This window comes from Miniopterus natalensis, chromosome 4, assembly GCF_054644295.1.
Source record: "Miniopterus natalensis isolate mMinNat1 chromosome 4, mMinNat1.hap1, whole genome shotgun sequence".
In the NCBI taxonomy this organism is placed as follows: domain Eukaryota; kingdom Metazoa; phylum Chordata; class Mammalia; order Chiroptera; family Miniopteridae; genus Miniopterus; species Miniopterus natalensis.
The window spans coordinates 79038553-79052095 of NC_142084.1; the positions used below are offsets into that span (position 1 = coordinate 79038553).

The 13543-nt window shown below is 55.8% G+C and overlaps 2 protein-coding genes across 2 annotated transcripts; both read right to left on the reverse strand.

Moving 5' to 3' along the window:
- Positions 1–135: 135 nt before the first annotated feature.
- TRIM11 (tripartite motif containing 11) lies at positions 136–7701 on the reverse strand. The gene is made up of 6 exons (XM_016210627.2): positions 7194–7701; positions 5170–5265; positions 4724–4954; positions 3138–3160; positions 2955–3055; positions 136–2386 (listed from the first exon to the last, which is right to left on the reverse strand). The coding sequence occupies exons 1-6, from the start codon at positions 7599–7601 to the stop codon at positions 1839–1841; spliced, it is 1407 nt and encodes a 468-aa protein (XP_016066113.2). The 5' UTR covers positions 7602–7701; the 3' UTR covers positions 136–1838.
- Positions 7702–8765: 1064 nt separating this feature from the next.
- Positions 8766–13235, reverse strand: TRIM17 (tripartite motif containing 17). The gene is made up of 6 exons (XM_016210640.2): positions 12773–13235; positions 11675–11770; positions 11013–11243; positions 9765–9787; positions 9582–9682; positions 8766–9313 (listed from the first exon to the last, which is right to left on the reverse strand). The coding sequence occupies exons 1-6, from the start codon at positions 13199–13201 to the stop codon at positions 8766–8768; spliced, it is 1428 nt and encodes a 475-aa protein (XP_016066126.1). The 5' UTR covers positions 13202–13235.
- Positions 13236–13543: the final 308 nt, after the last annotated feature.

Below are 13543 nucleotides of genomic sequence, written 5' to 3' on the forward strand. Positions count from 1 at the left end.
GCAGGTAAAACGTGGAAAGTACATTCAGCATGTATGTGGATGGTCAACTAAGCTCATTTCTTCTGTCACCTGGTGATGGATGGCTGAACAGTCCATCCCAAACATCCCGGTTTGGCAACAGGACCATTTGGGCTAGAGACAATCCATAACCAGCAGACAGTAGAGAAGCTGCAAGACCTCCCCCCCGCCTAAAATGTGGTCCCCCTCTCCCCAGGAAGGACTGAGTCAGTCACAGGAGACAGTGAGATCCCTCAGCATGGGGTTGGCTCTGGGAATCTACAGAACATCTCCCACAAACTTGTTCCTTACTGCAGTGGCTGGAGAAGCCAGAGTTCTAAGCTGCTACTGAAGTTACTTTTTCACTGGGTGTCTCCCATGTGCGCAAGGTGTAGATGCTAATAACCGTTTTTCTCATTAATATTTTATTATAGGGTCCAGACAGGGATCAGATGGATGGAAGGAATATTTTCCCTCCCTCACACTGGTGTCCAGCTTTGCTCAAGCCACAGCCTAGGTGTCCATCCTGCTGTTCTTGGGGCAGTTGTGTGCTCCTCCAAACTCTCACCTAGAGGCTGTCCCACCTCCTGAGTTCTGGTCACCATCTGGGAAGTCCCAAACTTTAAAGTCCAAATCTTGCTCCAGGCAGGAACCAACCAGTATCCTCAGGTTCTCAAAAGGAAGTGAAACAGTAAGCAATCAACTGGGAAAGGATGGGAAAACTTCCCCAGGCAGCAAAGTGGCAGGCTCCTGGCTTAACTGAGAAAAGCCTCTCATGTACATAATTTGAAAGAATTGAAGATACTCAAAGTGGTACATATATAAAAAGTCCAACAATTGGAGAGTGGGTAAATAAATAACCAAGTAATTAGCTATTGAGCACCATGGAACCTAGAATCGCTGATCAGATTTGAAAAAGAATTCCATGGCAGCTGCATGAAATCAAAGAACAGGCAGCTCCCCAATTTTGCTGTGGGTGGCAGGCCTTGGCCCATGGACTTTCTGAACCCTCAATTCAAGACAGTGGCATCATAGACAATGGTTATTTTTTTTACTGTGAGGGTGGTCCTTATGACAGATGAAATCTTGGAGTGCAGAAATGCTGTACCATGCCCTTCTTGTGAAGCACCGAAATGAGCCACTACAGATCTTGGATTGGGGACAGGGAAGGGAGGTCTGTGCAGCCTCACCCTTTCCCCAGGCAGGGCCAGTGTCTTTCCTGAGCTGCTGCTCAGCTCTGGGGTGGGAAGCAGAATTCGGCAGAAGCCCACAGTGGTCCACACTGAGGGACTTGAGGGCTTGTGTCCAGGTTCCTCAGCTCCCTTATGCAGTACCTTTTACTCTGAAGACTCTTCCTCTGGCCTTTCCCATGCCCTCCTCCTCTCCTGAGGAATGCTGTACCCTAATTAATGAGGCAACCACATCCAGCACCATTTTCTAGGACCAGACCCTGAGACAGGCTGACAGGCTCACCTCCCTGCCAGCAGCCTCACAGGACAGCAGCTCTTTGGGGATGCAGCCCTGGGGCTATAGAGGGCTCAGTTGAAGCCCCCAAAAGTTCCACAGATCCTGGTGCCTCACCCAACCAGCTGGGCTCCTGCAAACAGATCTCAGGGCCCCTGGCTAGGGCTCTGCAGACGGCTGTGAGCAATGCACTGGTGACATCGGATGGCCATGGAGGGTCACCTGGGAGATGCTGCTGGCCCTGCAGGTGCTGGTTTACTGGGAATAGCAGAGGGAGAGGGATTTTACTACACACATGAAGCAGCACTGGGAGCTCTTTCCGTGGCTCAGAACACCCTCGAAGACCCAATGGCAGGACAAGCGTGTAAGAAGCCCACTTACTGGGTAGCCAGCCCGTCCCCAGGCCCGCCCTTGGGTCGGCAGATGGTCATGGGGGTGGGACTGCTAGACAGAGGTGAGAAGAGGGCCCGTAGTGTCCCCGAGAAGGGCGTCTCAGGGAAGGCATACAGGAGTGACCCATCGGTGGCACTGTAGAATGCCAAGTGCCCAGCCTCATAGTCCAGAAAGATGCCCACGCGCCGGGGCGGATCTCGCAGGGGTGTGAAGGCCCGCTCAGAGGAGTTGTAGAAGCCCCCCAGGAACACCAGGATCCAGAACCCGTTGCCGGCAAAGAGCTCTCCCTTCTCCTTGCGGTTAGCATTCTCCCTGCAGACGCCCAAGGCCCAGCTGGCCCGCTCGCCCACCTCCACCTCCCAGTAGTGCCGGCCGGAGTTCAGGGGCTCCCGGCCCAGCACACAGGGCCCAGGGTCAAAGCGCTCCGGGCTGTCAGGCAGGGGCTGCCGCAGGTCCCCACGCCGCACACTCTGCATGTCTTCTGACAGGACCAGCTCAGGGTTAGCAGTGTCAGGATCCAGCGTTATATCCCCTGCAGGCAGAGCAGTGGTCACCTCAGGCCCCTTCTGCCAGCCTGCTACAAGGATGTTTGTAACATCCTCATAGTCCAGAAAGATGCCCACGCGCCGGGGCGGATCTCACAGGGGGGTAACATCCTTGTAGCTGGCTGGAGTGACTGCTCCCCCTTTTGTGTCTTCCTTGAAAAGTCAACTAACCACTTGCAGGTGCAACTCAGGAATGTTCTGGGAAGTGGTCCAACACTGCCTTGTGACTTATTCTCTTGAAATTCAGGAGGAACCTGAGTGCTTTCTATATCTACTCTTCCAATCCCCAGTGTTCCAGTCCAGCTTTTACTCTGGGCTCCCCAGGCCCGGGGCCTACACAAGTGTCCTGGCACCTAATGGACCAACCTCTGCTTTTCCTAAACACACCAGAGACAGCCCAGCCCGGCTGGCCCTTGCTCAGCTTCTCAACCATGAACAAGGAGCCTTTGTCACCTTCCTACCACCAGCCTCGGCCACCAGCAGTTCAGGATGGGCACTTCCTCTGGACCAGAGCTGGCCAGCTGGGTTCCCCCCTCTGCACACCACAGTACCCACCTCGGAATCTCTGCAAAGCCTCCACCAGCCCAGGGACCCTGCACACTGTCCTCATCTCCATGGGCACCACCTCAGGCGGCTGCAGCTTCACTTCCTGGACCCTGCAGAGGCAGCCAGGTGTCAACCCCAGGGCAGGCCTACCCACACCCGACCGCCTTCTCTAGGGAAAGGCTGGGCTCCTACCTGCGCAGGGTGTCCATGATATCCTGTGGGAGAGACATGTGGTGTCAGTGCCCGTCACATGGTCCTGCCCCCTACCTCTGTCCATATTGCAGTGTCCTTGCACATGGTCAGAAACTGCCCTTGCAGCCTCACCTGCTCCCATCCCCTGCCCACCCCACCCACAGGCACCTCACCTGGTCTCCGCTAGCTGCCCTCCCTCAAGTCCTGACTCAGAGCCCAACTTCCAGGTAAGGCCTCTTTACTTACATGCTCCTTTCTCCCAAAATGATACACAAGAGCATTTTACTCAGTGTCACGGGATGACTGTAGCCCCAAATCCACATTGGAGCCCTAATGCCCAGGACCTCAGAATGGGGCTGTATTTGGAGACTGGGCTTCCTAAAGAGGTGATTAGGTTAAAATGAGGTCACCAGGGTGGGCCCTAATCTCATATGACTGGTATCCTTATAAGGAAGAGGAGATTAGGACACAGGTGCACACTGAGGCATAACCATACTTGGACACTGGGAGGAGATGGTGGTCTACATACCTCAGGAGAACCAGCCCTGCCCACACTTGGATCTCAGACTCGACTCCAGGACTGGGAGAAATAAATGTCTGTTGCTTAAGCCACCTGTCTATGGCATTTGTTACACAGCCTGAGCTAACAGAGACAATCTTTTATTTGAAACCCGAGCTCCTAACAGCAAACAGCTTGTTTGTCTTTTTAGAATACTACCTGGTACCCAGGGACCCAGCCCACTTTGTCAATCAAATGAACTCCACAAGTGATCATTCTAACTACACTGTGCACCAGCTACCAGGCCAGACACCAGGACGAAGAGGGCGAATACGACATTGTGCCCAAGGTGGGTTTCCCTTGGGGCGGGAGATTTCACACACAACAGCTGATTCTGTCTGGGGGGGTATGGAACCTACTAGGTCTCAAAAGAAAAGGGAGACTAGTAGGTTTCTGAAACCTTAGGATTCATCAGGAGACATGGAGACAGTGCAGACCTGGGAGAGGCACATACAAAGGGCCTGGGTTGGGCTGGCTGCAAAGCAGTTGGAAACAACCATCCTTATTTGTTTTACTGAGTACTGAGAAATGGGGGGTAGTCTTGGTTGTCACAAGGTCTGGGGCTGCCCTCACTACTCAGAAAAGGGAGGGAGCAGCCCAGGGGGGGGGCTGGACCTTGAAGGGAGTTGACTCTGGGCAGTGAGGACTCAGATACAGAGGAACGGCCAGGGGGAATGCCTGGAGGGGCCCCTAGACTTTGGTGTAGCTGGTATCCTGGGCTTGTAAATCACTCAAAGATCTGCTTCTTCCATTCCCTATGGGGCTCCCAGGCTGGTGCCAACAGCAGTTCTCAGCAGGGTTCAGGATTTGTATCCATTCCCCAGGTCATGGCATGTCCATATGGAACCACAGTGATACCTGGGACACCAGTCCCAGCCCTTACTCCAGTATTTCACAGTAGAACACAGGAGATCCAGAATAGGCCGAGGTCAGACAGCTTGCTCAGCCCAGAGCTTCCTCCTTTCTGCTCTCCAGCCTGTACCCCATCTCATTAGAGCCCGTGTACCCATTCCAGGCACGCGCTCACCTGCAGCAGCCCCAGTGCTGGCAGCTGGCAGCGCCCCTCCAGCTCGGCAACAAGATCAGCCAGCTGGGCGCTTTGCTGCCTAAGGCGGACTGCACTCTCCTGCAGCGGCGGCAGCACCTCCAGCTCCTCTTCCTCCAGCCTCTGCAGCAGCCGTTGCTCTTCCTCTGCCAGCAGGCGGCGCAGCTGCTCAAATTCTGCCCGCACATTCTGCCGTTGGCTCTCCACCATCTTCTGTGGAGGGTGTAGGGGGTACGGTGAGCCAGACCCCCAAACCCACCACCGGGCTCCCCACCATACATCCCCCACCCAAACTCACCCCGGGGTGTTGAGGGTCTGGAGCAGGAGTGCTGCGTTATGAGAAGCATTAGTGTGAACAGCAACATCCAGCAGTGGGGGCACTGGTGCCCCACCTCCCCACCCTGGGTCCTTGGTGCCCAGCCACCTGCCTGCCACAGGGCACAGGTCTCCTCCGCCTGGGCCTGAAACAGCAGTGCATCCTCCATTTGCTTCTGCAGGTGGTCCAGGGACTTCTCCAGCTTGCCCTGCAGGGACGTGAGGACAGCCAGTAACCCCACTTGGCCCTGACCCCACTCCCAAGGCCCAGCCCCAGGTGAGACTACACTTGACAGGTGGGAGCCAGTTGTGGGAAACCGTATGGTACACAATGGATGCAGCAAACTGAACCTGCCAGGAGATGACTTCTACCCGGCATGACCTCCCACCACCTAGGCTGACCCAGCCCCTTGCCCATTTTCCCCCTTTCTCCTGCCTTCCTTCATCTCTGACCACCTTTCCAGACTGACTTCTTACCGCATCACTGAGAATCGCTTTGCTCTGTGCCTATCCTGGGCTTCCCAAGGTTCAGCTTCACTGGAAGGAGCCAAGGGATGCTCACACTTGGATCCGGCTGCCTTGAGCCTGACCTCAGGCAACACCCAACTGTTTACTTCAACCTTATCTACCACGGGCTCGCTGGAGCAACTCCAGCATTAAGACAAAGTGGGCATCAGTACAGTGTGAGAGAGAAATAGCAGATGCAGTAAGAGCCCTCTGCCCTCCTCCTTTCTGCCTAAAGGCAGGACATTAATTTCCCATGAGAAGGGTGGCCTCCCTGTACCAGAAAGGGAGTACACTCTCCACCAAAGATGAGGTGTCATCCCTGAGTGTGCTAAATAGATCATACTAAAATAATGCTGATTTTCCAGTAGTTCCCCCATATTTCCTAGTTCCTTTTCCACAAGTTATTGGCCCTTGCAGCCCAAACCCCCCTTCCTTTATCTAGTCATTTCTCCACACATCCTCTGTTAAAATGGAATACGAGCTCTTGAGTCTAGATACTCATTTCAGTTTTTCACTTTTCTACGAAGTCATTGTGCCATATGAAATTTAAGACTAATAAAACTGTCTTTTTGTCTGTTAATCTGTTTGTTGTCAGTTTAATTTGCAAGTTTCAGTCAAAGAACTTAACAGGGCAGAGTAAAAGGTTTTTCCACTCCTACAATAGGGTTAAGTGCTACCCTCTGAGATTTTTATCAGGTCAGCTAGACAGGCGCTTTCAGGAGTGCAAACCTGCTAGACATGAGTAGACATTCTTGCGTGCATGTAATATCTCAAACTAAGAGGAAAATCCTGTTCTGGAAATGCATTTCCTTAATCCAAACTCACACCAGCACTACCCCCTTTGCTGGGGGGCCTCAGGGCAAACAGCTCACCTGACACACCTGGCCTGTTGCCTTAGCAGGGTTTGTTCCTGGAACCCAGGTATTGATGTGTGCATGGCACCTTTCAGACTTTTTGACTGATTTGCATTTTGCTTCACAGCCTGTGTCTGTGTCTGCTGGGGTGCACCATGTACAGCAAAACAAGGCTTCTCAGCCTGAGATCCAAGCACAGCTGAGCCCTGGTGTGTCAAATGGCAGTGGTGGCCTCAAGCACTCCACTCAGAAAGCCTGCCGGGCCCTGGCGTCTGCCTCCCAGGGCAAGGGCTCTGTCTCCCACCGTTCCCAACGTAGGGCTCGGCCAGCCTCCCCGAGTATCTTCCCACTTGGACTTAAACACCGGTTGAGGCCCCACCAAGAGCCCTCCCTGGCCACAGCACACCCTCCCACCAGAGATGAACCGTTATTCGTCCCACCCGAGGGAAAGCCACCTCTGAGGTTCTCTTCCCACTTTTTCCTGCACTGGGCTCCATCCCAGCCACTGTCCAGTCACACTTGCCCAGTACCCGCTCCAGACGGTGGGCCCTCCCACAGTCACAGAGGGACCTAAGCCTCAAGGAGAACGCCACCCCCCCCCCCGGTCCCCACGCCGGCTCCCCCTGGTGAGTGGTGCCCCAGCCTCGCGAAAGAGCGGGTCTGAGACATGCTGAGCCCCGCCCCCCAAATCCCAGGCGGGACCGTGTCCTGCAGCCCGGAGCCAGGCTGCGCCCAACCCGCTGGGCCAGGCCGCGTCGCTGACCCCGCCCCCGCACCTTGAGGTCCTCAGCCGCGTCCTGCAGCGGGCGTACGCGGTGCGTCCAGTGCTCTCCCGAGCGCTCGCAGGCCGCGCACAGCAAGCGAAGCTCGTCGGCGCAGAAGGAGGTCAGCGGCTCGCGGTGCGCAGCGCACACGCCCTGGGGGACAGGGGACGGCGGGTGCAGGCGCCGCGCCATCTCGGCCATCTTGGCGAGCGGGCGGTTGGGCCGCAGATTCCGCTGAGGGGACAGCTCGCGGCACTCGGGGCAGGCGTATGGGCCCTCGGGCTGGCCCCAACAGCGCCGGATGCACTCGCGGCAGAAGTTGTGGCCGCAGTCGGTCATCACCGGGTCCATGAAGTAGTCGAGGCAGATGGCGCAGGTGGCCTCCTCCTGGAGGTTGGCGGACAAGTCGGAGGCGGCCATGGCGAGGTAAAGCGACGGAAGACGGCGCCCTCCGCCGGGTCGGGCGCTGGCCTGCCGCCACCGGGACTCTGGGGAGCTTGTGGAGACCAGGGGCTCCGGCAGCCTGGGGGCGCGGGGGCTCGTGGAACGCGAGGCACAGGGCCCGCGCGACACCGCGGCTCCCGGATGCGCTGGGAGACCCGCGGCGGAAGCAGGAAGCAGCTGCTTTCTGTGGGGGCGGGGAATGGGAATCACCCGCTTCCGTCCCGGATTGGCTGTGGCCTGTCACGCAGCCCGCGGGAGGGACCGAATTGGAGGCTGTTCTCCCGCTGACTTCGCGTCTCCGCGGCCGCCCGCAGGAGCGTTCTCGTGGCTCCGGTTCGTCTTGGGGTCGCTTGGCCTGGCTTGTTCCTCAGGCCTGAGGAAGGATGGGGTGCAGGGGCCAGGCCTGCGGGGCGCCCCGCACGGTCACTGGGGTCCCCACGCAGGGCACGTGCTGTGAGGACTAGCGTAGCCCCAAACTGCCGGCGGGCGCCTCGGGCCTGGCTTGGTCGGAATGAATGGAGGGTCTCTGCGCGTTGGGACACTGTACTTGTTGGGGTAGGAGTGCACTGACTGGAATTCTGGGGTGCTAGTGACTGTTACGGGGCTGAAACTGCGAGGATGGGGCGAGGAGTGAAAGGACCCGCCCACATTCATGATCCGTACTCTGAATTTCACCCCCCATTTCCCACTGATTCATCTTAAGGGATGGAAAGGGTTGGGGGTGGGCAGCTCAGAGGTTTTTAGGGGTTCAGCTTGAAGAGTCCTACTTTCTTGTTTTCCCTGCGAAGGACCTAAATATGGAATTGCTGATGACAAGAAAAGTGGCCCCCTCAGGCCACAGGTTTACCTGTAATTACCCAAACCCAGGAGGACCCAGTGAGTGGCGGGTGGAGGGGGGCATGGCTAAAGAAAACAGCACCATGGCCTGGTCCGTAAGTATGTATTTAGAGGTTGGTATAGACTCCCTCTATGAAGCAGCTGTGAATACAGTCTCAACGTTTAACTGCTTTAATCACAATTACATGTTGGCTTGGTGAGCCCTCCTGGGACAGTCATAGCGCTCCACTGCTCCTCCGGAGATTAGCAGGGCCACTTCACTTTCTAGAGAAAGTGGAGTGCTGGCACTCCTTGCCTAAACACCTATCCCTTCACCCACAGCGTCACAGTTGAGACAACCATCTGGCCGGATTTGGGGGCCCCTAGGCAGAAGAAGGGCTTCAGGGGGCCTGGGAAGGCAGGTTGGGCATAGGTGTGCAGGTGGCACCCACTGCTAGCATTGTAGAAAGACACCTCCCCAGCCTCAAAGTCCAGGAAGATGCCCACATGGCTGGGGGGCTCCGTCAGTGTAATGGGCATCAGGGTGGACACGGGGGGCACATACTTGTTTCCCTTGTACAGCTGCGCCACCCAGAATCCGTTTTCAGGGGACTTGGCTACCCTATCTTTCCGGCTCACGTTGTCCCTGCACACGCCCAGGGCCCACAGCGCGTCCCCAGTGAGGTTCATGCCCACCTCCCAGTAGTGCCGCCCTGAGGAGAAGGTCTGGCAGCCCACTGCACAGGGGTAGGCCAGGAACCTGTCCTTGCTGCAGGGTGTGCCATCTGGTGGGGTGCTGAGGTAGCGCCTCTGGCGGCTCTCGTACAGGAGGAGGTAGGGGTACGCTGTGGCAGGGTCTGGCACCACATTCTCTGCAGACAGGCCCAGCAACAAGGACGGAGCTGAATCATCCCCATTCTCCTTGACCACCCCCCACATCCCCAGGCCTCCCCTTGGCTGAGTCCAGCTGTGAGCCTGCATGGGCGGTACCCCAGCTGTTGATGCTGTTGGTGCCAAGGAGATGAGCTGGGAGCCATTTGGGCATCTCCTGGGAGTGTCCAGTAAGGGTAGAGTGTGAATGTCCAGTGAATGTCACGGCTCCCAGGGGTGGCTCTGGTCAAGAGAACTGGCCCCACTTACCTTGGAAACTCTTGAGCACCTCTATCTGCCCAGGGACTCTGCAGACAGTCTTCAGTGTGATGGGGGTGGCCTCTGGGTACTGCACACTCAAGCTGTTCTTCCTCCAGAGGGGACAGTTACATTTACTGTCCCCTCTGGCCCCATGTGAAGCCCTCCCTGCCTGCATTTCAGGTGGTCATATACCTGTCCAGAGGCACCTTCATATCCTGCAAAAACACGGAGAGAGGGAGATCTGCAATATCTTGTTAGGAATATGGGGCATCCCCAAGCACCCTGTGTGAACATTTCTGGCCTGCAGAGCAAGGAGAATTCATAATACTTCCCGTAACCCTCTTCCCAGTTTCCAGAGTAGAATCCTATCTCTTGGCCACCCAGGTCTCCTGCTGCCCCTCCCCCCTGCACATGAGTGAGGTCAGGGAAGCTGTCCTGTTCTCAACTGGTGGGGAAGGCATGGGAGGCCCAAGGGTGCTTTGGCACTGTAGGCCTTGTGCAGCTCAGGTGTATTTAGTGGGTGGTGAGCAGGCTGCTTTTTACTAGAAGACCGAGTATTCCCCAAAGTTGGGGCAAGTGCATAGTCTAACTAAACCAGGACATTTATTAGGGACAAAACCCAGGATGCCAAGACAACTGGTGCTGACCTTGCATGTGGCGTTTGCTTCAGTTGTATAAACACGTTGTGTGTGTGGTGGCTCACAGCATGAAATATGTTTTTTGCAATAGGTTCCATCATTCCACACAAGTGGCGAGACAGTTACCCACTTGTCAGCCATCATAATCACTCCCACTTCCCAGGCCTCGAATGTAGGCCTGTCCCTGGCAGGCCAGCTGCACCTTCTCCCCCATTCCAAACCCTCAAGTGGGATCACATGACTTGCTCCTGCCTTTAATTCCCAGGCCAGTGTGTCCCTGCCCCATGTCACCAAGTGGATGACAGCTGCCTTGGGCTACCCCCATCCCCTAGACTAAGAAGGGAATGCAGAACACAGTTGTCTAGGACTGGAGCCTGTCAGGCTGATCATGCCCCCCAAACCCACATGTTGGAGCCTAATCCCCAGGGTCTCATATGGGGCTATATTGGAGATAAGGTGATGAAGGTGAAATGAGGTCACTAGGGTGGGCCCTAATCCGATGTGACTTGGTGTCTTTAGAAGATCAGGACATGCACAGAGGGAGGAGATGGCCTTCCACACAGCAAGGAGAGACACCTCAGGAGAACCAGTCCTGCCCACACCTGGATCCTGGACTTCCAGCCTCCAGGACTGGGAGAAATAAATGCATGTTTAAGCTCCCAGCCTGAGGTATTTGTTATACAGCCTGAGCTGATGGAGACAGAGCCTTCCCTGTTGGTCTGTATTTGCCCTGTTAGGTTAACCACACCTGGGCCAGGTCTTATGTCTGCGCCACCCAGCCAGGTGAGCAGGTGCGCCTCACCTGCAGCATCTGCAGTGGCTCCTGTTTGCTACAGTCCTCCAGCCGCAGCAGCAGGGTCTCCAGAGAGCACCTCTGCTGCTCGAGTGCAGCCATACTCTCCCTCAGCCTGGCAGCTGTGTGGTCCTCCTCCTGCCTCAGGGCCTGCAGAAGGTGCTGCTCCTCCTCCACCAGGAGCACAGTCATCTTCTTGAACTCCATCACAATGCGCCGTCGCTGCTGCTTCACCTTCTCCTGCAGGATGGGAGCTGGAGGTGAGGCACGGCCCGGGGACTGCCATCCCGTGTCCCCTCTTTCATGCCCACCAACTTGAAGGGGCCACTCTGGGGATGCTGGCCCACATCTCACTGGGCCCCAATGATCCACAGAAAACCAGCACAGCTGGTGAAGCAGGGGCAACAAAAAGCCCCCATCACTGTGGGGTGACCCCATGAGCCCCAAATGGCAGCATCCAGGCCTCTGTGTGTCCCCCTATCCCTGTGTCTCCAAAGTGGCCAGTCTGGGCTTAGCACACATTCTCAGTCCTGATTCTGGCAAGAATTCCGTGCCTTTCTTGGATCTTGTGCTCTCATTCCATCTCAAGGATCCACAGGTTCTGGAGGCCCTGCAGTGCCCTGGGGCCTGGCCAGGCCTTCCCGCCCACTCCTCCAGGCCTCAGCACCTGCCTGCCACTCTGCCAAGGCCTGCTGCTCCCTGGTCTGCAGCTTCTGGGTCTTCGCCATCTCCTCCCGCAGGTGCCCCATGTCACTCTCCAGCTTCAGCTACAGACAACAGACCGTGGGATAGGAGTTGGAGGCCCCCTGCACACCCACATCAGGAGGTACCCTCTGAAGCTGCATCCTAAGGGGGATGGAAATACAAATCCCATAATATGCCCCTTGGGCAGAACGATTATTTTGAGCTGGAGGCAAATGAGAATCAACAGATGCAGAAAGACACCTTCTGAGGCTCCTGTTATGTGACTAAAAGCAGAAACTTGAGAAATGAGAGTTGCCATGGATCTGCCTCTTAGGGAAGTTTTATGGCCATGAAGGAGGTGGAAAGTGAGTACCAAGAGGTACCCACACTGATGAACTTTATGTTTGGTTAGTTTCCCCAAATATTTACTTTCTGTTATCTAGATGTTCACGTCCCCCCAAATTCACATGTTAAATCCTAACCCCCGAGGTATAGGAGGTGAGGCCTTCGGGAGATGATGAGGTCGTAAAGGTGGAGCCCTCAGGAATGGGGTTAGTACCCTTATGAGACCTCTGAGGGCTCCCAGCCCCTTCTTCCATGTGAGGACAGTGAGAAGTTGGCCATCTATGAACCAGAAAGGAGCCCCCACCCGACTGCCTCCAGAACCATGAGCACGAAGTTCTTGCTATTTATAAGCTGCCCAGTCTTGTGTTCTGTGATAACAGCTGGAATGGACCAAGATACTTTCCCAGTTTGCTACCCTTGGGAGCCTGTCACCTTTCCCTTTGTCTCTTCTCTCCAAATGTACTATTCCTGTTCAGATGCCAGATAAACCTGAACTCTAAAACCAACCCGTTACTCGTTGCTGTGGTTTCTTCCCTATGATGTGTGCAGGCCATATGTATTAACAGTATGACTTTCTCTCCTTGATTTGCCTTTCTCAGGCTAATTTAAGGTGGAAGAAAAAGGCTCTTTCCTCCCTTGTTTGTTACAGCAGTCATTCTCCTGCCTGACTGATACACCCCTCAACACACACATGCACTCAGGCCTCCTTGACCCCTACTGCCCCTCGCTCCTGGGCCCACCTTGTGCTCCTGCACAGCCTCCTCCACTGGGACCACCCTGTGAGGCCGGTGTTCCTGGGACTCCCTGCAGACCACGCATATGGGGCTCTGGTCGTCTTCGCAGAAGAGTTTAAGCACCTCTTGGTGCACGTGGCACAGATCGCTGCTCTGGAAGCCTGGGTGCTGTCGTGCCATCTCGGCCACCTTGGTCAGCAGGCGGTTGGGCCGCAGGTTCCTCTGGGGGGACAGCTCCCGGCACTCGGGGCAGGGGAAGACACCCTTGCGCTTCCTCCTGCTCTTCTTGCCTTTGGCCTTCTCCCAAGTCAGCCGGATACACTCACGGCAGAAGTTGTGGCCACAGGTAGTCATCACAGGGTCAGTGAAATAGTCAAGGCAGATGGAGCATGTTGCCTCCTCCTGTAGCTTTCTGGAAAGTTCCACGGCATCCATGGCTTCTGGGGAAGAAACAGAGCATCCTGCCACACCCTCTGCCCAGAGCTCCAAGCACTTGAGGTGTCCTCTTACAGATGGGGCTTACATGGGGTCCTGTTAGGGCTCCTGACTTGCCATCAGTAAGAGGCATAGGTGTCTCTTTGGAAACTGACAAAGACCCTTTCTACAATCAAATCCCAGCCAGGTTCCCCTAAACTGCCCAGCTGCCTGTCTCCGCCCAGCTACGCCCAATTTTATTCTGATTAGAGCCCCCCCAGATAACTGATCTAGTCCAGCATCTCCCATCCTACCCCACCCCCACCCCAACTATGATGAATGTGCAGGAATCCCGATAAGCCA